This window comes from Manis javanica, chromosome 2 (assembly GCF_040802235.1).
Source record: "Manis javanica isolate MJ-LG chromosome 2, MJ_LKY, whole genome shotgun sequence".
Classification (NCBI taxonomy): domain Eukaryota; kingdom Metazoa; phylum Chordata; class Mammalia; order Pholidota; family Manidae; genus Manis; species Manis javanica.
In genome coordinates, this window is record NC_133157.1 from 65,538,286 (window position 1) to 65,560,213 (window position 21,928).

The 21,928-nt window shown below is 44.2% G+C and overlaps 1 protein-coding gene across 6 annotated transcripts in view; it reads right to left on the bottom strand.

The window, feature by feature from the left end:
- Nucleotides 1-4,341: 4,341 nt before the first annotated feature.
- The window catches only part of KANK1 (KN motif and ankyrin repeat domains 1), a 179,434-nt gene continuing 161,847 nt past the window's right edge, over nucleotides 4,342-21,928 (bottom strand). For 3 of the 6 annotated variants that reach the window (XM_036991128.2, XM_017674331.3, XM_036991132.2), the window contains 9 exons: nucleotides 18,321-18,518; nucleotides 17,580-17,688; nucleotides 16,159-16,401; nucleotides 14,689-14,776; nucleotides 11,520-11,739; nucleotides 9,026-9,168; nucleotides 8,191-8,391; nucleotides 5,965-6,063; nucleotides 4,342-5,366 (listed from right to left, as the gene is read on the bottom strand). In XM_036991128.2, coding sequence (XP_036847023.2) covers nucleotides 5,304-5,366; nucleotides 5,965-6,063; nucleotides 8,191-8,391; nucleotides 9,026-9,168; nucleotides 11,520-11,739; nucleotides 14,689-14,776; nucleotides 16,159-16,401; nucleotides 17,580-17,688; nucleotides 18,321-18,518 — 1,364 coding nt within the window. In that variant the 3' untranslated portion in view covers nucleotides 4,342-5,303. The remainder of the gene's footprint in view (nucleotides 5,367-5,964; nucleotides 6,064-8,190; nucleotides 8,392-9,025; nucleotides 9,169-11,519; nucleotides 11,740-14,688; nucleotides 14,777-16,158; nucleotides 16,402-17,579; nucleotides 17,689-18,320; nucleotides 18,519-21,928) is intronic. The other 3 variants (XM_073228613.1, XM_036991130.2, XM_073228614.1) reach the window with 3 other exon arrangements.

Consider the following 21,928-nt stretch of genomic DNA (forward strand, 5'->3'; position numbering starts at 1 on the left):
ACAGCACAGCAGCTTTTAAAGCTCCTTCCTGGAGCTGGCACGTTACTTTCACTAGTGTTTCATTGGCAAAGCAAGTCACGTGGTCAAGCCTAACTTCAAAAGTAGCCAGGTAGCTCCCAGAGAAAGAGCTGGGGTATCTGAGAACAGCCCGAGTATCTGGCTACTACCCGAGGTTGTGAGCGGACCACCACATGCATCCAGTGCAAAGCTGGGTGTTACCATTAAAAGAAATGGCAGGGCCAGGAGTTCCCAGTTCTGCATTCACTAACTGTTCCTACTAAGCTTCAAGGCTACAAAATCTACACCCTCTCTACCAAGGAGAACTTCCTTCATCAAACTTTTTCTTTTTTTTTTTAATTAAAAAAAGAGACTACAGTTAATATACACAGAGAAGAGTATACACATTGTGGGCATATAGCCTGATGAATTATCGCAAAGTAAACCTAACATGTAGTGACTCCAAGGCTAAAAGGCAGATCATTACCTGGGGCTCCCCAGCCCCTTAGTCATCGCCCCTCCCCCATCCACCCAATGGTAACATTCTCCTGACTTCCAGCGCCACACTTGAATTATTTTTTACACTCATTCATTCAACTACTATTTGTCAGCCAAGCACTGGAGCTCCTCAGTCCTGACAGGCAGTGTCACAGCCATGAAAACTGATCTTAGTGACTTCCTATTGGACAGCTGGCTTTTCTGGGGGAGACATGTTTTAGACGGGTTTTGGGGTGGCAGTGCGCCCTTCAAACTCTTAGGGACTCAACCTAAGTACTGACTATTGTCTTTATTACCTGTTTATTTAAGCACAGCCAGTGATTCGTAACAGAGCAAACAGATCACTGCCAGATTCTCTTTGCTTCCTGACACATGAGAAATGGGGGCCTGCCCACGTGGGACTGGGGTTCCTACAGCCAACCTTTACACAGTGTGGAGCAGCCCACACCACCGGTGGTGGAGAAGCACCTGCTCAGTATTTTCCCTTCCTCTCCATCACACACCCTTACCCTCTCATGTAGTTCTAGGGCTGGGAAAACTGGATCTTTCTGGGTTGGGGAATGGGACACAAGTTTTGGCTCCAATACAAGACTGGCGTTTCTGTGGCTCTCATTATCTGAAAATTAGGGAAATACTTCCCATCCCCATGCCTATTAAATCATCAAAGATCTTAAGGAGAGACAGTGGACAGCTGGTTCCTAGAATGCCATCTCTTCCTCCCAAATGTTCTCAAAATCAGAAACATCTATAAAAGCACGCACCCATAAAACACTGCATTTTGCTTTCCAGCTTCTCTACAGAATCCTTGCCAAAACTCAGGCCAGTTACCTCAGGGGCACCGTTCCAAGTGCTGGCTCTATCTTTCACACGTCAAGATCTGCTTGTATCTTCCCAACTGCCCCCCAACCCTCCAGGAAATAACCAGTGACTTTGGCAGAGAGGGAGTGCGAATGTGTGCGGCTTTAGGACACCCTGGCTGGCGGTCCAGCCACATCCTTTTGTGGTAATCATCTTCAGCAAAATGTACTTTAAATATATTTTTTATAATCAGCTGGCTTCTAAATTGCAGCCAGGCTGAATAAAAACAGAGTAACCATATGATTAGTAATTTGCTTATGGTAGAAAGTAGAATAGTCTTTGGCTAAGCCCCAGGGCTTAAAAAGAACTGTGCTTTCAGTAAAAAAGAAAACAGAAAACTGTCTTTATTTCAAAGCCAAAACAACAGGTCATGCCCTTTTCCCTGTACAATAGCAGTGCAGCTTCACGAAGAGAAGGAAAAAATTAAGGAAAATACTCCCAGGAGCTGTTTACCTGCTCAACTGCTGTTACTCATGTATGGAGCCCCCACCTCCTGTTCCCATAAGCACAGAAAAATGGATCCCTGGCAGCCATGGTTCCTGGCCTTCTAGAAGTAACTACTCCAGGGGATGCAGAAATGCCACTGAACATGGAGGAACACCACACAAAGACGATGTTGGCTCTCTATGTGTCAAACATAATAAAGACGAAATGTAACATTTCTTGTTTGGTTATGGCTTTCCCCACCCCGCCTAACTTGTTTGGCACAGAATGCACGGGTAGTGTCTCAGGATCCATGAGGAATAAAATTCTAAGTGTGGACCACAGGCCACACTGAGAAACACCTGGGATGCTTGTGAGTGAGGGATATTCCCAGACCTAAAGAATCGGCATCCTGGGGGTAGGGACCAGACGCAGCATTTCCACCAGCCCCTTTAGTCAGTTTGAATGCATGCTGCAGAGGGGAAACATCCTAATATAAAAAGCATAAAATCATCAAAAAAATAAAAATATCTGTTCACAGCAGGCTTCCCCCCCCCCCACCGCAACACACACACACACAAATGACCCATTAGCATTCAAAGAAAGGTTGTGGTTAGCCTACTCATTATTTCCTTCATAGGAATAACAGCAGTTTTCTTACCTGATTCCATCTGCGAGGGTTATCACACATCTGTGGCATTTCATTTGCTATGAAAGCCAGGGATACAATTCTCATTAGAGTATTGGCAGCTTACAGGTCACTTATTTTTGGGGACTAGTGGTAGATAGTATGTTCTTTCCTTCTGGTAACTTTCTCAAGAAGCAACACTCCCCAGAACCCCCACCCTCAGTAGGTGCAGGGGTTAGTCCATTGAGTCATAAGAGTGGCAGGACGAGTTGTCAGTTTGTACTTTCTTAACAAAAAATCTCAAAGTTCCCACTGCTCTACTTCATTCATCTTGGGGTGGACACTGGCCTTCAGCCTCTAATGTCCAGGCCAAGGGTGTCTGGAGAAGTGCTCTCTGTCACCTAAAGACAGCTTTCTCTTCCCACAAGCCTGAGAACAAAACCAGGGGCCTCCGACTCCTACACTGGCCTCACAGGGGGACCCTGCCCGGGTGTCCTGCCGCGAATGCCTGTATGGACCTGCACCTCAGCAAACTGCAGCCACCCCAAGGGGGACCAGCAGGTGATTCTTCTAGTGTGCCAAGATCCCAAGATAAGAAGCATTCTCATTGACCATGTTAGCAGAGTAAACAAGGCACCAGCCAGCATGTTAGCAGAAGTTAGATATGGATTGAATAAAACCTTGCTCCATGATAAGACAAGTATTTGTTTTCTCTTGCAAAATTGAGCACCAGACATCTGAAATGAAGCCCACAGATGGAAGAATTCATTTTCTCAGGCACTGACAGTATTAATGCCTTCCTTTCTCAGATGGAACAAAATTCCCAGGTCCACAAACCCCCTGAGATACAGCCTTCCTTGCTCAAAAGGCATGTTATGCCATTAAGGGCAGAACACTCACAGCCCCACTTCTCTTCTTCAAGCACAAACACTTCTCTGCTTTAATTTATTGTGCTACGTCAGGTCTGAAGGAACTTGGGCTGAATAACTATCTGAAGCAAAATTTAGCCCCAGCCCCAAAGCTAGCAGATCTGTCCTGGGAGGGAAAGAGACGCTCATGACTCTGAGTAGCTGTGACCTCACTGTCACAGTTCATGGAAGGAGACTGTTCTGCCATGTGGTACTGGGTGAGCATGTCACTGCTCCGAGCCAGCTGGAATTCCCAATGCGGCTTTTCCTAGCTGCTCCCAGTTCTTCTCTAAAACACTGAAACCTCTGTGCCTTTAAAACAGGTTCTCTGGTGCAAGCATTGTGATGACACATGGAAAAATCTTTGCTGTCTTTCTTGAGCTCAGTAAGGAAAGAATAAATGAAAGGAAGGAAGAAGAAGGAAAGAAAAAGAAGGGTTAAGAAAAGCCTCTGGTATTTCTCCAGGGCACCTGGCTCTCACAAACGGCTGGGGGTGAAATTAGCCACCAGCAACTGAGCCCAAACCCCTAGCTGGCATTCTGGCTGCCATGCTTTTCCACAGTAATGAGATGGACTCAATCCCCTCTGCTTTTTAAAAGGGACTTGAAAACAGGTGCTGCTGGGCCAACAGCACACTGAAATAAAAGGTCTGTTGGGCTTCATCTCCCCTTTCTTAGCACTACAGGTTGCAACCGGTTCACCCAGCACCTAAAGTAGGCTCAAGGACTAATCCTTCTGCACCTGAGAAGAGGTAACTCATTGGCTCCCCTTGGAGATTACCTGTGTGATGAACTGTTTGCCTAATAAGGTCTTAAATTTCAGAGTCTTGACGGGCACCCTGAGTACTGAGCAGAGCTGTGGGAACGGAGCTGTGCTCTCAGAAGCTGTTGTCTCTTGTCGGGGTGCAAGACCAGTGGACTGGGTGCTTCACCCTCCCTGTACGATCCGTCCATCGATTTTTGCTGCCACTGCTGTAATTCAATAGGATCAGGACAGACAGCTGTCAGAGATGAAGCAGGGACAAGCAAAAGGGCTTAATGAAATTTTATTTTGAAAATATGGCAAGAGTCTAAGGCACTTCAAACATTTAAATACATGTAAGACCAAAGTACATGTGACATGGTATAAAGGAATCCATAAATACGTGGAGAAAGCTACACTATGTTTCTCTAGAGGCAAATGTATGGCCAGTTCCTCTAACACAATGCAACCTTTATCATTAGATACAGAGTTGTGCAATTATTAATAAAAATATGGTAATGTTACTTATAGTTCTTCATGTCTTTAATTACTACAGAATATAAAAGTTGAAAATACTGTGTCAATTTTATGTAGATGCCTTTTATATAAAAAGTCATATAATACATCCACCTAGATAAAACCAACTGAAAAGAGTTCCTTTGTAAGCTTATAGTTTTTGAGAGTTCCATTTTTATTTTTAAACCAGAAACCTACCAACATAGGCCCAAGCTGCTGATGATCAAAGTCATCTCGACTTCCCTTAAAATAATAAAAACAAAAGAAAAAAAGCAACAAAATGATCCTGGAATGGAATTTTTGAAGAGCTTTCCAATGGTTCCACATTTAGTAGATATAAATACTTGGGGAAATTGTAAAAACACCATGCCAATGAGAATCTGACACTTCTTGGCAGCAGTTGGGGGTGGAGAGAAGGAATAGAAGTTGCTCAGGTCGGGTTACAATTTCCTACAACTGTACATAACGGAGCAGAGACTCAACAGCAACAGAGACTGGGGTAAATAAAGTGTGCTCTACACAGGGACGGTGGCCAGGAGGGGTTGGTGCACGCCAGTGGCTATCTCCTGCTAGCTCAGCTTCTGCTGTGCAGCTCCAGCCTTCAGCCTGGGGCTTTTGTGTTCTGTTTGCTGGTGAGCTCAGGCACAGTATGTATACATTCAGTATCTGTCACCCCAACAGGAACAATTAGCAGCTTCATGGTGGCATGTAAATAGACGGCTATTTGCACATAATCAGTCACATGAACCTCGGTGGGTGGGGCCAGGAGATGTCTTCCTTCCAAGCCTAGGGGTACCCTGGAGACCAGGAAAAGAAAAAAACTGGGGATTAATAAGTGACCTCAGGCAGATGTGCCCTCTGTGACATAGGGACTCCATCCATGACAGCTGACAAGCACCGGAGGGCCAGAGCAAGGAGAGCTGTAACACAGGGCACAGGTCCACCAGCAGGGGACACTTTGGAGCGAGCTGCACTCAGCTGTGCCCCGTCCAGATGGCCTGGGAAGTCAGCTTCCCACTAAGAGTGGACTCTGGCACCACAGGTTGCTACTCACTGTCTGCTTTAGGAAAAATGACAGGAATGATATGTACTCATAGGCTCAGGATGTGCCATTTGGATAATTCTGTCCAGAATAAACCCTTCAAGTGAGGGTGTGAGAGTGTCTGTCTCCTGAGGACAAGCAGGGGTCCAGCCTCTAGTGCTAACCATTAGCATTCTGTACTAGCTCCTGGCATTCTGGGTAGGGCAAAAATGATAAACTCTTAAGTTCCAGATTAAAACTTCCATTTTCAGAATCATCATGACACCTGCATCTCCTATCAATTCCCCGAGGAAGGGGGCCATCCCGTCTGGTGGACTTCAGCCTGCTCACAAATGCCAAACGACAACACTGACCGGTGACTGGGCCTTTGCGAAGTTGATGTGGGCATACAGGAGAACGGCGATGTCCTTGTGTCCTGCTTCCAGAGCTATCGAGAGTGCAGTGCTGCCATCCTTCAGACAAAAAGAACAAGCCAGGTTGGGGGTCTCAGACTTTCAGACAGCCCAAGGGTAGGAAAACAAAATACTCTCCAGTAATTGATAAGGTTCCCCAAATTTGCTCAGTCCTTTAGGAAACTTTTCCAGACTGCGAGGTGCTAAGCCCTAAGGATACAAGGATGGATGGAGCACAGTGCTCACCATAAAGAAACCATTGTCAAGAGGAGAATAACCCCATTTCCTCTGTCCTCGCCTCACAGTGGCGCTCATAGGTCTGCACACCTGGATCTCAACTATGCAAGCTGCCCAAGAACTCTTATGCAACCATTCTACCCACCAGCAGGGGACAGTAGGGGGAGTTGGGGTAGAAACATACTTTGTCTCCTCTTCTGAAAATTACCTATCAGCAGGCCAGTACCCTGCTATACGTTTTGATGCCTTGCCATTTGTCAAAGATCTCTTAACTTTACTCTTGGGGAGAGAGCTGATCCTACAGCCCCAATCCCCCCTGTAGAATGCCACGAGTTACATCCATGAGTACACACTGAATCCAGGCCTACGGAAATGTATTTTATGGAAATAGGAGGGGAAACACTAAATATAGGGAAGAAAAATTTCCAAGCAGATGTTTGCTTTCCATTAAATTTCAGGGATTTAGATGGATATAAAGGAGCATGAAGGGGATTCTAAACACAACTTATTTTCTGTCTCATCTTGGAATAAGGACTCCCTTCTGGTCACTGGTCCAATTCTGAATCTTGTGGTCCCTCCCTTCCACTCTGTGGATCCTGGGAGACACTTTTCTTCCGGAGGCCAGTTGGATGCTTCCTACTCCTTTAAGGGCAAGGAAACAATTTGCTGAGGTGCCCAAGACTTCTGCAAGTCCCTGTGGCTCTATGGCCTCTTATACCTGTGTCTACAGCTGTTCTTTGCTGAGTAGGAATAAAAGCCAACAGAAAGCAAAACACATGAAACACAAACTGTTCTTGAGGCAAGATAAGCTGGGACTCCCTCCGCTCTGGAGAAGCCAAGGGAACTGGGTGCGACCGCAGTGCCGGTGCTCCAGGCTGCTCTTTCTGCTGGCCTGGCTCCCGGGATCTGATGGCTAACGCAAAGGAGGACACTTTCCCTTTAACATTTCAGTGTTTCAAACTGATGGAAACTCTGGCCCAAACCTGTGCTTCACAGATAAACTTCCAGAACAGAACCAGCCCAGCCAAGCCCAGCCTCTGGGACCTCTGGACCTTTGAGCCACGTCACCACTCAAAGGTTAGTTCCCATGCCCCATGCCTTCACCTGTTTGTACTCCTCCACTTTGGACTGGTGACATCCAAAGCAGCAGCTTTCCTTAGAACGTTTCCCAGGCGAGGGGTTACCAGGGAATGGGGACAGCCTGGAACGGTGGGGAGAGCTTGAGTGATGATGAGAACAGGCCGAGCAGGAGTGGGGAGCTGAATGTAAAGAGGCTGAGACAGCTGGATACCTTGCTGATGGAAGCTCACATCTTCACTCTGATGGGCACTAAGAAGGGCACACTAACTTCACTTCATTTGGGTGGAAAAGCACTTCACTGTCTTAACTGGTTCTAGTCACCCAGGAACACCAGCTTGCAATGACTAGCAGTCCAGATTTCCAAATGGACCAGGAGGCCTGGTCCTCTCTCCCTAGTGGACTTGCCTACACTGAATTTGGTTCTTTAGTGTAAATCTGTTTATTCCCTTTAGTATGCTGATTCCTATACATGCCCATCACCTTCTTCCTATAGTGAATTTGGTGAGTAAGCCTATTAACCCTCTGTCTTTGGCAAACTGATGACGGGAGTATCAGTTTGCACACAGTAAATGTCACCAAGCTGGGCCGTGAAGGGAGGTGGCCAGGATGGCCACACAAATGGATGTGTAGGAGGTAAAAATAAGCCCCCAAATACTCCCTAAGAATTACAGGAATGGAACACTTGTTCTGGTGATCCACTTGTTCTGGTGATCCACGTTACACACGTCTGCAAAGACATGAGTCTCCTTAGAGAGAAGCCAGAAGGATCCAGGATGGTTTGCTCGCTCTCCCTTGCTGAGCAGCAAGAGCTCCCTCCCTTTGTTCCCACTGGCGCTTGGCAGGGCAGCGGCCCAGCGGGAGAAGGCTTACGTTGTCTTCCAGGTGGCCACTGCACCCTGGCTGGGCCAGCAGCAGCTTGACGATCTCCACGTGCCCGTGCTCACTGGCACACATGAGAGCGGTGGAACCCTCGTCATCCTGGAGGTTGACATCAGCCCCACAGGCCAGCAGGCCCTTCACCATGTCTATCCGCCCATGACTGACTGCCAACATGAGAGCCGTCTGTCCTGCCTGTGGAAAGAAATGACAGCTGCCTTCAGAAGTTCACCCTGGCAGGGTGTGGCCTGCAGTGGGGCTCTGCGGGGGAAAGGCAGGAGGGAGTGGGATGGCAGAGGGAGAAGTGGACGTAGAGTTATTTGGGACTGGGTGGTAGTCGGCATGGAGAAACTAGTTTCTTATGAGCTGTAAGCTATGTTCACAAAATAATGAGTCATTTTTTCCATTTAGCTTGGTGGGTCTATTGTCTCATTATAGCAAGGAGCTGGAATGTTCAGAAGATGGTTAAAAGTTAAACTGAACACATCTGGACTGGAGACACTGTGCCTGGAGACAGGAAGCAATGGTCACCAGCGAGATGGTGGGGACTCCCAGTCCCAGTCACCCAGATGCAGGCGGATGTAGAGTTCACATGCGTACTGCTCTCAACAGAGGAAATGCAAGGCAAAGGAGGGAGAAGTTCCTGATGTGATGTTTAAGCCCATTTCACTGGCGTGTTTGGCCACCAAGGCCTGCCTGGCAGCTGCATGGACATAGAGCCAGACCAGCGAGTGAGCGCTCAGTGGTGGGAAGTGTGGCATGCACACCCCGGCAGGCCACAGCAGCCTTAGCAAGAGAGAGTACAAACCCAGGGGACAAGCATGCTCACCTGGCTGGCTTTGGCATTCACGTCCCCACAGCCAAAGAGTTCTTCCACAACACGCATGTCCTTCTCTGCTTCAACAGCAGCCAGGGCGGCCAGCATGATGGGGGTGTACCCTGCCTTGTTCTGGTGATCCACGTTACACACGTCTGCAAAGACATGAGTCTGCTTAGAGAGAAGCCAGTTGTCCCCATGAACTCAAGGTATGCGGTTTGGAAGAGCCCAGTGAAACGGCCTCAGGTGCTCCAAGGCCCAGAGGGACTTGGAAGGGAATGTGAGAGACGTTTACATAGCAAACAAAAGGAAGAAATGATTTTTCTCTTTCATGAGACCAAAAGCAAGAGAAGTGAGAGCAAGCTTTCGTAACATTTGTTTGCAACCAGTGACTGTACTACAGCAGCTTGGAGCTCTGGCAGGTTGTTCTAAGTAATGGTTACTTTGAAGAATAAACAATAATGTGGGGTCTAGACATTAATGGGTGTTGAGGAAATTACTGTCTTGAAATAAAGAAGGCAGTGAGAAGTACAAATATAGAAAAAGGATTGGGAAAGGCTTGTGTACAGAACGCTGAATGTGGCGTTACCCACTTACAAGCCACTCCTCCGTCTGAGACCCTGAGGCCGCTCTGATTTGTCTGTGGCCCTTAGAAGCAGAATTCCAACCACATGATGCCTAGGCTCTTGGAATTGTGGCCTGAGAGCAAACACATTAAGTCGTCTAAGAAACTGCCAGAGACTAACAGACCCAATAAGCCAGACCTTTCTCCATTCCTGTAATTCTTAAGGAGTATTTGGGGGCTAAATTATTCTGCAGGCATTTTTAAATTCCTTCAGCTCTTTCCAATAAAATGAAAGGAATGGGAAGTGCAGGAAAGCAGCTTTTATGTGTGACCAAATATAGTTAAAATGCTTAGGATGTTTCCATCAGGAGGAGTGAGAAGATACCATGAACTTGAATTCTAAAACAACTGCATACTAGGAATGTAATGGCATTTACAAAAGTGCAAAATTTTTAATACAGAGAAGGAAAAAGGAAAGCACAGGCTGTGTGATGGAGAAGGGGGTGAGTAGACATGCTCTTTGAGGCCCTTCAGGATTTGTGACGCTCAGTTCTTCACAGAGGCTATAGGATCCCAGATTCACAAAGGAACTTTATGGAGCCACAATCTTAGCCTATAATGGTAAGCAGTAAAAAGTAAATCTAGACAAGTAACGAACCAGAGCTATCCAACAATGGAATTGAAACCATTCAATTTACCAAAATATCTCATCTGTGCACACTGCCCAAAGGTAGATTAAATTACTACTTTCAGGAGTAATTCTGAAATCTTATTTTTACCTTTCCTGGGTATTATCCACTTTTCTGTTTAAACAATACCGTGGGCCAACAGTATCACCAGCTCTGTTTATAGTCTGGGAAGTAGGAAGGCAAGGAAGCTTGGGGTTCCTTCCTCTAAGAGGGAAGCCCTCTTATCCTAACATGGCCCCTAAAGTGGGAACAAGCAACCTTAGAAGAGAAAAAAGGATAAATCTGTTTTGTTTCTTCTTAGCATTAATCCAGTATCCTCTGGACTGATACAGTAGAAATACTGGACAGTTGGGTCAAGAAACAGTACAGGAAAACTGGGCAATTTTATTGCATATTCTAAATTAGATGTTCATATGTTCATATCATGTTGTCATTAATTATACTGAGGTACTGTGAATACTGTATCAGTCACACATTACAAGTAAAAATATGTATTTCAAAAATAAAAATGATTTGGGACTATATGACTAATGGACTGCTCCATTTGAACAAAAAGTTGAAAGCTCACCATTTCTCCAGGGGACTCCTCTATGCCTCACCCCCTCACTTCATGTTTGATACATTCTCTGGCAATATTCTGGGATGGCCAATTCCAATTGTAAACAAGAATTTTTACTGCTCTCATTACTATGGCTCAATTATAATAATAACACTGTCTTTGTTCTGTGCAAAGTAAATTTTGGGAGGAATAGTGCTGAATCTACCCTAATAGGTCCCAGTGTCTTTGCTCAGTCCCCAACCTGACTAACTGCACACCTCTGCAAGGCATTCAGGTGGGGGTCATGGTGCAAGGACAAACAGAGCACCCCACAAATACCAGAGCTCTGATTCTGGGCCTGTGAGCAGCACTCTGCCTCCTGAGAATGAACCCGCTGAGCCTGCACAATTCAGCTCAGGAGGGAATGCGTTGCACTTATCACCATGGGTACGCCTTGCCTGAACACACTCACACTGCAGCAAGAGGATCCTCAAAACATTCCTTCAAAACAGATCCTGAGTGTCCGTCACCCAGTTTTGTTTAAGTTTCAAGCCTCCCACAAGTGACTCAAGAACAATATTCTTGCCCCATCGTGTGGAAAAGCATGACAAGGATTTTCGGATGGTCACAGCACAGATGAGAGGACCAAGCAGCTTCTCTGAGACGAGTCACAACCTGAGCACAGCTAGAGAAGGGACCGGACAGGCGGCGTACCAGCGTCCAGAAGCAGCTTCACAATCTCGAAGTTGGAGTGGGACACGCTGTAATGCAGGGCCGTGTTCCCGTTGCCGTCCGCCATGTTGATGATGTGACTGAGGATGTCCGGGGAGATGGCCGCAAAAGCGGCGATGTAGTCCCCCACCATCTCCGGGATGGCTGACTTCTGACTGGATACGCGGAACCACTCGTGCTGGAGAGTGTTCAGACAGAACCTCTGCCAAAACACCAAGTAAGCGGCCATTAGTTCTTCTATTTATAGACCTTTCCTTGAGGCCTAGCCGAAAGCCCAAGAAACCAGGCCTTTTATAGCCAAAGTGGACACAGACAGAATTCACTCTCTAAAGAACTAAGGAAACCCAGCGTCCTAAGAGAAGCCTCTAACTCCAAACTGGAACATCCCTCCTGATAAACATATTCCAACTTCTATAAAAGAGGAGACGTGGCACTGCACACGGTTCACACTCTGGCTCTGTGCCTTGTAAGCTGTATAGTCCTGGGGAAGATACTTCTTCTGTGCCTCCGCTTCCTCCTCTGCAAAATGGGGGTCATAAAAATCCTTTCACAGGGCTTCTGATGAGGACAACACGAGGCAGTATATGTACAACAGAAGGCCTGGCTCCATTTATTACTCAACTATTAATATGCAATTATCTTGGCCTTCCACATGATTTACACAGTAATCAAGACAAAAGACATCACTTAATTATGCTGCATTCTTCCTATCCAGACCAACGTTAACGCCACATCCCCACAACACTAGGCTGGGAGACCGTTAAGTATGCAGCCAAGCCAATTTCCACTCCAATCCCAATTCCAAATACAAATGTTCAACCATGGAAAAGGAATAAAAAGCAGTTCTGAGCCAAATTACATTTCTCATTCCGATCATCAGCCCCACTTGCCCTCCTGTAGGCTATGGACACATGAACATGGCATGTGTTTCATGGATGATCAGGCCAAACACGGACCTCATGAAGGTCAATGTAGACTGGGCACAGCCATCGCTAGTGATGGGGGGAAATACTTTTCCCATGAGCCATCTTTTATATGAGTTTACCATTCATTTGTGCTTTGCTTACTCTTTAAAGGCTTAAAAACATATCCAAAAAGATGGAAAGACTCTGCCAAAAGCATCATAGCCCAGTAAGTCCTCTTGCTATTGAACAGGAGGATTAGGATGGCAGAGCTTCCATCTCTTTATCTTCCTGCTACAGATTATTCAGTCCGAGCCCATTTAATCACATTTTGGGCCACTCTGTGAGAAGGGTCCTGGCCAGGAAAGGATTCATCTAATTTTTCCTTTTCTTCTGTTTACTCTGTTCACTCTTCTGCTCACACATTCAGATTTCTATTTCTTTGGAGTCCTCCCACAGAAGGAAGGGAAATTCTGTTATCTGGGTGTCAAACTCTATTACTGCTATATCTTTGGTGTTCCAATATATGTCCCTGGCATTGTGACCATTCACATGTCCACTACTTTTCATGGTACGGCACTTTAAATACTTCTTTGCTGAATGAATATTCAATTGACTAAAAGGTACTGGTCACAGAGTGTGTGCCTGCCAGTATGCTTGGCAATCTGAGGCTGCAGAAATGTGAAGTCCTCCCGGAAGATCACATAACCTAGTATTTTGAGAACGGTAAAAGAAAGAATATCATGGCTATAAAGCTGGGGTCTGAAAGCACCAGTTTTAAGTTAATGTTAAACCTAGTGGGAAGTATTAATGCCTGAGTGACATTTCATGGTTTTAATATTTGTGACTAACATGTAGACAGGCATTTAGTTTATAATGATGGAGTTCAACATGTAGTTCTATGACACCATGAGACCAGGAAAATTATTTAGTATTTCCTTCTATAAAAACGGCTGCCTTGCTCCTTTTGAGCATGCTAATTGAATGTCAAGACAGTTAGTTCTGATAAATTTAAGTTTCTATAGCAATATAAACAAATAGGAGAAGATAGCATAATTTAAAAAAAAGATGCCACAGAGTAAGGTACTATTATTCAGTTGGGATAAGTAAAACACAGATCAGAACTCAAGACAGGTATAATCTAGTCCCAGCACTAACTAGTAGCTGCCACCCTAGACAAGATTCATAATCTTTAGGGCCTCAGTTAAAGCAGGAAGGGCCAGATAGAGTGGCCTCAATGGGCTCACCCACCCACACATTTCTCACGCTTGTGACCACCGCAATTCTTCAGATTGTGTTTGTTGTACAAGAGGAAAACAATTTGCTCCTCTAGGGTTAGATAATTCCATAAGTCTCTTCTGGTCCTAAAATTTTGGTTTCATAACTATAGTTTTGTGTGACTTTCACATCAACTTTCTCCCTAGCTGCTAACTTAACTCAACGTAACACCTATTAAATCTACTGCTAATAGGCAAACATTCAAATGCACATTACTATAGAAAATAACACAAGAAGCTACATTTTCTCTATGGGGAAGTACAGCTGTCAATCAGAAGGTCTGTCTGAGCTGTGAAAGAAGCCACACATCCAAACTTCACCAGTGACAAGCAACACACTTAGCAAGGGCATCAGATTCCCTACCGCCACAGAAATATTTATCTTTGCGATGTTGTGCTGTTCACGCTCACTAAGACAACCACCAACCTCTTTGCTGTTTGCTTCTGAATCTCTCAACTGTGAGAAGATGACAAGTGCAGTTATGTCTATGTTTAAAAATAGTGGCCGCCTGCATTCCACACCAGAACATAATACGCAGTTTCATAATTGAAAGGAATGTTGACCTCAGCCCAGATAGGTTTCTTTTAAAGACATATGCTAACTTAAAAAAAATTGGGATTCTGCTCTCTGGAACACAAGGTTCTGTAAGCAGAGGCAAAATGTGCAGAATGATGACAACTGATGGCAATCAGTCCTCCTTCTCTGAGCAAGTATATGCCTCACAGATGCTCCAGCCCCGAGAAAAGTACAGGGTGGGGAAAGGGTGTCTAAAGTTGGGCCAGAGGGAAGTGTTCACAGGGTGGTCCAGTGAGCAGGGCAGCCTGATGCCTACTGTGCCCACACATGCTCAGAATAGCCCTGGGGGGTAAGCATGCAGACAACAGCGAGGAGCAGGCCTGAGACACCGTGCCACTGGTGTCCACTTGGGCACTTTGTACAGACAGGGTGCAATGTCTGGAAGTCAGACTCACCATATCCTTGCTGGTCAAAGCTTTGGGGTCATTTATATTATTTTTCAATAAGTTGCATGCAGACAACATCTTTTCACTTAATTCATACCTAATGGGAAAAAATAAAAGAGAGCTCATGACTGGCTACAAAAGGAAAGACACTCTTCCCTCAAACTCCATACCCCTTTGAAAGACCAGAGGCCTGTGTCACCCCTGGCAGCCAGGGCAGAGCAGGGCGCTTGCCTGGAGGTGGGCCAGGCATCCCTGGGCATCCGAGGACTGACACAGCATGCTGAGCCAACACCTCCAGCCAAAGCTCCGGTCTTGTCATGATACGCATATGCAATATGCGTTTGGTCTTTATGACCTTATGGAATAATATTTAAGATATTTTGCTCCTCTTGGTCGAAGGCCGTAAAAACGTTTTTACTCTTAAGGGTGGAAGCATCTGAATTACCACATACCCATTATACTGACCAGTAAACCACATATCTGAACTCACATTTGGTGACTCAGCAAGTGTTTGTTTAACCCACATGAAAATGTAAACTTCAAAAATCAGAGGACATATGGCAAATAAATTATATTTCAATAAAGCTGTTAAAAAAAGCAGATGATAAGATATTGAGCCATTTGAAAATACTTGGAAATAGAAACTAAAAACACTTACCTTGTGTTAATGTAGTTAAACTTTCCTTTGCCAAATTAAACAGAGGTACGTTTTCTGAAACGTCCTATTTATACTTCACACAGTGAAAAACCACAGTGAAATTTCCATCTGTTCTCTTGTCTTATAAGCATTGATTCCATATTTGCTAAAAATCTTTAAACTTCACTACATCTTTAGGTACATGCTTCAGCCAACCAGAGTGTTTGATATTTCAGTTGCTGTTTATAACATTCCCAAATCCATCCTTGTGGTATTCCCAATCACTTGGTGAGCAACAAAATACAGCCATGTGCCTGCCTACATCATCTTTATAGTAAGCATGATCTTTGAGGCAAAAAAAGTGTTCCTCTTACACGCAAAGATCCTGTAGTGACAGTAGTGATACCTTTACCAAGACAAATGGCTAATGACAAAATCTGAAACCTTAAAAGAAATGGGCTAGCCACAAAATATTCTAACATGCCTTTACATATAAGGTGGATTGTTTAACAAATGAAAACTTCAGTGGTGTGCAACAGTTCTGTGTATGGTAGCTGCACACATAAAGTTAAGTTAACAAATAGTTGAAGAAAATAAAGGTGAAGTGTTGTCAAGCCCTACTCTTTGCTATTGTAAGAGATCTGGGAGACCTGTTGCACTTGTATTTATCAGTATCATGACAAGATGTATGTACCTCTAAGGAACAGGTAAAGTTTAGCTTTCCACTGGGGATTAAAAAGACCAAATAGATACAATTGTAAAATCTCCTAACCGGCTAGTTCTACTGCCAAAGAACATTACTGTTGGGAGTGGGAAGGGGAGGGGAGGGGATTGTACCACACCTCTCTCTGATTTCCACCTTCTCAGGTTCACATTCTTGAACCTGCATTTCATCTTCCACCCTGGCGGACTCGAAACCTTCAATATTAATTGCCTGGTGGCCTTCCGCCACTCCCCGAGTGTCTCCGTCCTCCTCGTCCTCCTCCTCTTCCTCAGGAGGGCACTCAGTGACATCACACTCGTCATCTGACTCGGAAGAAGAGCTTTCATCTGAGCTGGAATCATCACTTGAGGTTGTTTCATACCTAGGTGGCAATTGGGAGTTCAGGAGATGCAAGGTGTGCCCATAAAGACCCAGTGACAGAAATGTTTATGAAGGGAAAGCTGCCAACTGACTGCAGAAATTTCACCAGTGGTCTCAGACCCTGCACTTAGAAGTTCGAAGTGAGGTCTGTTTAAAAGCCTGGTGAAGAACGAAAGAAAAACAAAAGCCTGGTGGTTTTAAATGGGTTCTGACTTAAAAGGGATAACTTGGGTTGCCAACTGGTATCATATACCACTGGTGGAAATTGGGGGGGTGGGGGAGGTGTGTGTGCGGATGTGCATGTATAGTGTAAACCAAAGCTGCTTTATGAAAATCAGGTCTGCAGTTGTTCATTTTTTCTTTCCTTTTTTCTTTCCCTTTCATTCTTCCTATTTTGCTCCATTAATTCTCCCAGTGTCAAGATGAACAGATTATGTAAGTAACCAGTAGTTCATCTGATACATGCCTTCCAAAACCTTCTGGGTCACATTACCCAATAAAACTTTAGAGATTTGGAAAATTGGCACTGTTAAGCTAAATCTTTGTGGTTCACTTTACTATAAATATTATCTCAACTAACCCTGCACTACTGCCTCCTTGTAGAGACCATGTATCCACTACTTTGATTCACTTGTAGGGGGACACACAAGCTTAGCTATTTCCCTGGGCCAATTAAGAGAAGGACTAAACAACAAAAACATTCTATTTAGAAAGCAAAGAACTGCTAACAAGACTAGGTGGTTATTCAGGGGAAAGACCCTCCAGTTTTGTTTGTAAACATGGAGAGCTAAGCAAAACAACCCATTCTGAACGCCCGGATGTACCAGTGGCCTATGGAGTGACACTTTCAGTCTCCGTTTCTGCTCTGATATAGGTAAGCATAAGTTGTCCAACAATGCAGGAAACCTGCTGCTTTTGCTGAGGGCTATTGTTTTCAGATCAGAGGTGAGATGTAAATTGCTCAGCATCATCAGGTATCTTTTAGAGACTGATGTATCCTTAAAGATATAAAGAAAAGGAGAGAAGAGAAGCCCAAATGCACCTTTCTGAGGAGGATGTCTTCCATCACCAAGACGTGCACATCCCAGACTAGGTACCTTTAAATATGACTCAAGTAGGCAGAAGGCATAGGAGACAGACAGACCATGTATGAATGCTAGTACCACCATTTTTCCTTACCCTCCATTGATGCCAACAAATTGAAGATTCTTTTTTGCTCCGTTTGAATCCCTGTTGCCATCTTTTTTCTTCATGATGGATTTCAGTGTACTTTCATTGTTGGTACATACTGCGAAAAAGTGAATCAAAGTGATCAAAATTAACATAACTCAGACCCCTTGAAGTGAAGTGGATAGACAATCTTTCTTTAGATACATTTGTTTTCTTTCTTATTCATGTAATACAGATCTTGGCAAGCCTATATGAGAAACTTGTGCAAAATCCACTGGAAAATTGTGTACATGCAAAGAAAATAATTCAAAGTCCCTCACATGGAAAAAAAAGTCCATTAGTACTTCCAGACAAAACAAAAAGAGTGACAACTAGCATTTGTATCAGGCTTTACTGTTTATAAAGTGATGTCATATCTCATTTGATCCTCAAAAACCATTTAAGCACTAAAATAGATTATTATTCTTTCCCTTCAGTTGAGATAACTGGGAAAAAATCTGTGTCTGCCAGAAGGTGAACAGTGAAATGCTATTTAAAATGTTTCATAATTCACAAAATCAGATGGATTTTAAGGGGATTGCACAGCGCTTTAGTCATCTTAATTTAAGGATATTCTAGGCCTATTTTCCTACAACTGTATAGCTGTTCTTCCAAGTCAATTTATGAGATGCACTGACATTAGACTGGAATGCTGGTAGGGCTGGTTCTAGAATCCTGCCACTGGGAAGGACTCTGAGCGCAGAGAGTTACCATAGAGGCCAGCGGCCATCTGGTCGTCGGTTAAGTTCACAGGAGGCAGTGTGCTTTCCTGCAAGGAGAAGGCATCCTGGCTGCCGACGGGCCTCCCCAGCGTGGTCCCCGCCTCTTGCTCATGCTGGGATGTCTGGGTGTTTAGTGGTCCTCCTGACTTAAGGCCTCCACACTTATGGGTGCATTCCAAAGTATTGCCTGTCAGCAAGAAGGATGTAGAAGTATATGACGCTGAGATCAAACAAAATGGACTGATTTTTTTGCTGCTGTTGCTGTTTAATATTTTTGCAATGCATCATTTTCTCAAGTGTTTCCCCGTGATTTCTTTTTGCACACATGGCACTACTATTGAAGCCACCCAAACTCTAGCCCCCAAGACCTTCTTGACTCTTAACTTTTCCCTTTATGACCACATCCGCGTCTGCCGGGACCTGTCATTCTAACTCTGCAAGGCCACTTCTCTGCTCTCCGCTCTGGCTTTACCACCTGGCCTTGGCTTAGGCCATGGGCATAGCAAGCTGACGGCCCTGCGCCCTTTGCCGTATTCGCCCTTGCATAGTGCTGCAGAACAAAACTCCCTCGGCTCAAATCCCATTCTTACTCAGCTACAGGAACCCTGAGCAAACCTAAAAGACCCCCCACTACTCAGGAAATGGAGTCCACACTGCTTAGCCCGATACTCTAGGTCATTCACAACCTGGCGCCAACTTACCACTTCCCCAACTTGGCTTCTCACTATGCCCACAATCCTTTCCCAGGTAGGATGGCATCCCAGCAGAGGCACCACCCCAGGGCTGAGTGGAGACCCTGACCTCCCTGGCCACTCTCCTTACTCGGCTTTCCTCCTTCTCCCACCTGCATGCTCCTTCTCGCCTTGCACACCGCCAGATCCTCAGCACTCCCCCTTGGTGAGCCTTACCGCATCTCCTCACTAAAAATGACCTTCCCTTCTCTGAACTCTCACTGCCCAGCTTTCAGACCCTAACTGGATCTGTAATATGAGGTACAGATGATCTGTGTGACTGCCTTAGACTCACTCTCTTCTATAAATACTCTGAGGGCATAAGAACGTTCTAATCATCTTTGTTTCTCTTACCACATCTACTAAATGGCTTGTGCACATGTTAGAAACTTAATACTTATTCACTGACTGAAGAAGAAAAATTGAACTAAGTGATATTACATAACTGATGTATATAGGTGTATCAGAACTTTCAATGTGGCTGACATGGAAGATGTTTACAACATATGGTTACATGAGAAAAGTAGATAATAAAATTCTATGTATGGTATGATCCTATGAAAGCATATTACTATACACACACACATATATAGAAAAGTTATCTGCAAGCAATGGTGATTTAACTTTTCCCTGTACTTGCTATGGTGACTATTAATGAACTGTGTTCAAAATCATTTTTACAAAAACAATAAAAATTTTTTTGACTAGCAATTTCATTTCTAGAAATTTTATCCTAAGGATATATGAAAATATGTAGAAGGATGTTCATTGTTTCCATGGCAAAAAGTTAAAAAAAAAAAAAAGGCAGATTTCACAGTTTGCTAATAAGAAATACCCTCTGGTATATTTATACAAGGGATTCCATGCAGCCATTAAAAATGCTGATAGGGGTGGATATTTATTAACATAGAAAGATTAAGAAAGATTAAAAAATGTACTGATGAGTTTGAAAATAGGGTATAAAATAGCATGGAGAAAATAGCCTGCCATAGTAAATAATTATATGTGTACACATTAGAGAAAGTCTGGAAGGATATATAACAAACCTGCATAACACTGCTTTTCTAATGCTAAGGAATTAAAGGTTATAATTTTTTTCTTTGTTGTGTTTCTATTATCTCCTTAATTATACATATAAACATAAGTCACTAATACAAATAAAAATTGTAGTCTATCCACAATGTCATGTGATAAGAATTTGATCACAACTTTGTCTTTTAAAGCTCTGAAATCGCTTAGAGCCTTTGAAGAAATTTAAGTACTGACTGTATTTTGAAGCAATCAGAAGAAAAAGAACTATGACAATTTCTAAAATGGTTCTCTTCAAACTCCACTGTTCATAAAAATCACCTGAGATATTTATTGAAATACAGATTCCCAGGTACTTGCTGCCAGAAAATTATCCCACAGATCTAGGATAGGGGCCCAGTGATGGACATTTTGACATCCCCCACTGACCCATCCACAAGTAATTCTGATACTGGTGGCTTAATTTGGAAGCTACTGGTTTAAAACAGCGACACCAATAAAAAAGGGTAGAAGGAGGCAAATGTTCAAAGTGAGGCATTCAAGATCAGCTACATTTTCATTTTCAGATATCCAAGCTAAGAATTCTGAAGGCCAGGGAGGTTCAGTGACTTGGTAGCCTGAGGCCACTGAGCTCAACTAGAACCCACATTTCCTAATTCTGTAAACAGAAGTTTGTACACTAATCAATAGCATAATCCCCCTCCTCTAGGGCAATAGGCATGGGAGCTCCCCGGGAGATTCCTTCACAAATCTGCCTCCCTCACCAAAACACATACAATACTGAACACAGTCCTCCAACTAAGTGCTTGTGTAATTCAGCGCAAAGTCACAGATATTCTGTTGAGACTAGCAAAACAAAAAGCATTAAATATTAAGCTAGTTCTCATTTGCTAATATCAGAGGGAATTTGTCACCTGTATTGCCAGAAGAGTATTTTTCTGATGATGTTGAAACTCTGGCTGCACTTAAATGGTGCATAAACAATTGTCTGAACTTGGTAAGGCCCCGTCCTCATCACACAGAAAAACACCTGCATCAGCATAAGACTCTGACAAAGGACTGCTGTCTTCAAGTAAAAAGAAAGGTGTGGCCAAGAAGGCCAGAAATAAAATGGCCAACAAAATCCAGTGGCCTCCACCCTGGCTGCCCTGCAGAATCACCTGAGCTGGGGGGGTGGAGGTGGGTGTGTGGAGGCTTTAAATAGAGATGCAAAACACTACCTGAAGGTGGGCCCAAGAATTGGTATTTTAAGAAGCAGAAGCACCCCCATCCCCCAAGTGATTCAAATGTGCAGCCAGGATTGAGAACCACTGAATTAAGTTAACCCCTATAAAACTGGACAGCTGAAAAGAAGTATTGAGAATTGTCTCTGATTTTAATCCATCAAATTGGACTGTGTGAATTTTTAGGAATTACTGGGGGTTTATTAATGGCACTGGACCAGTGATGATGGTAGACACCCATGACCAACAGTAAATGCAACCCAAACAACATGGGTAAAACAACAGAAGTGATCTCAAAACACCTTCAGAATTCTGCAATCTGGCCTACATGCTCAGAATCCCCACCAGGTGGCAGCGGTTTCTGAAGACACAACTGGGGGATCAGTGAACAGGGGAGGCTGGCAACCGTGTCAAGTCTTCAGTAGTTAACTCCAGCTTATAATGACCATATATGCAAATAAAGCATGAGCTTCATTTGAGGACATGACCAGATTAGTCATGACTGAAAGACAGCAAGTGTCAGAAATCTCAGTGTTCTGGAAAATAAGAACACCTTCAGAGTATGAATTCTAATTCTAAGGCAAACTGGGCATTTCACACATGGATAATTAGAC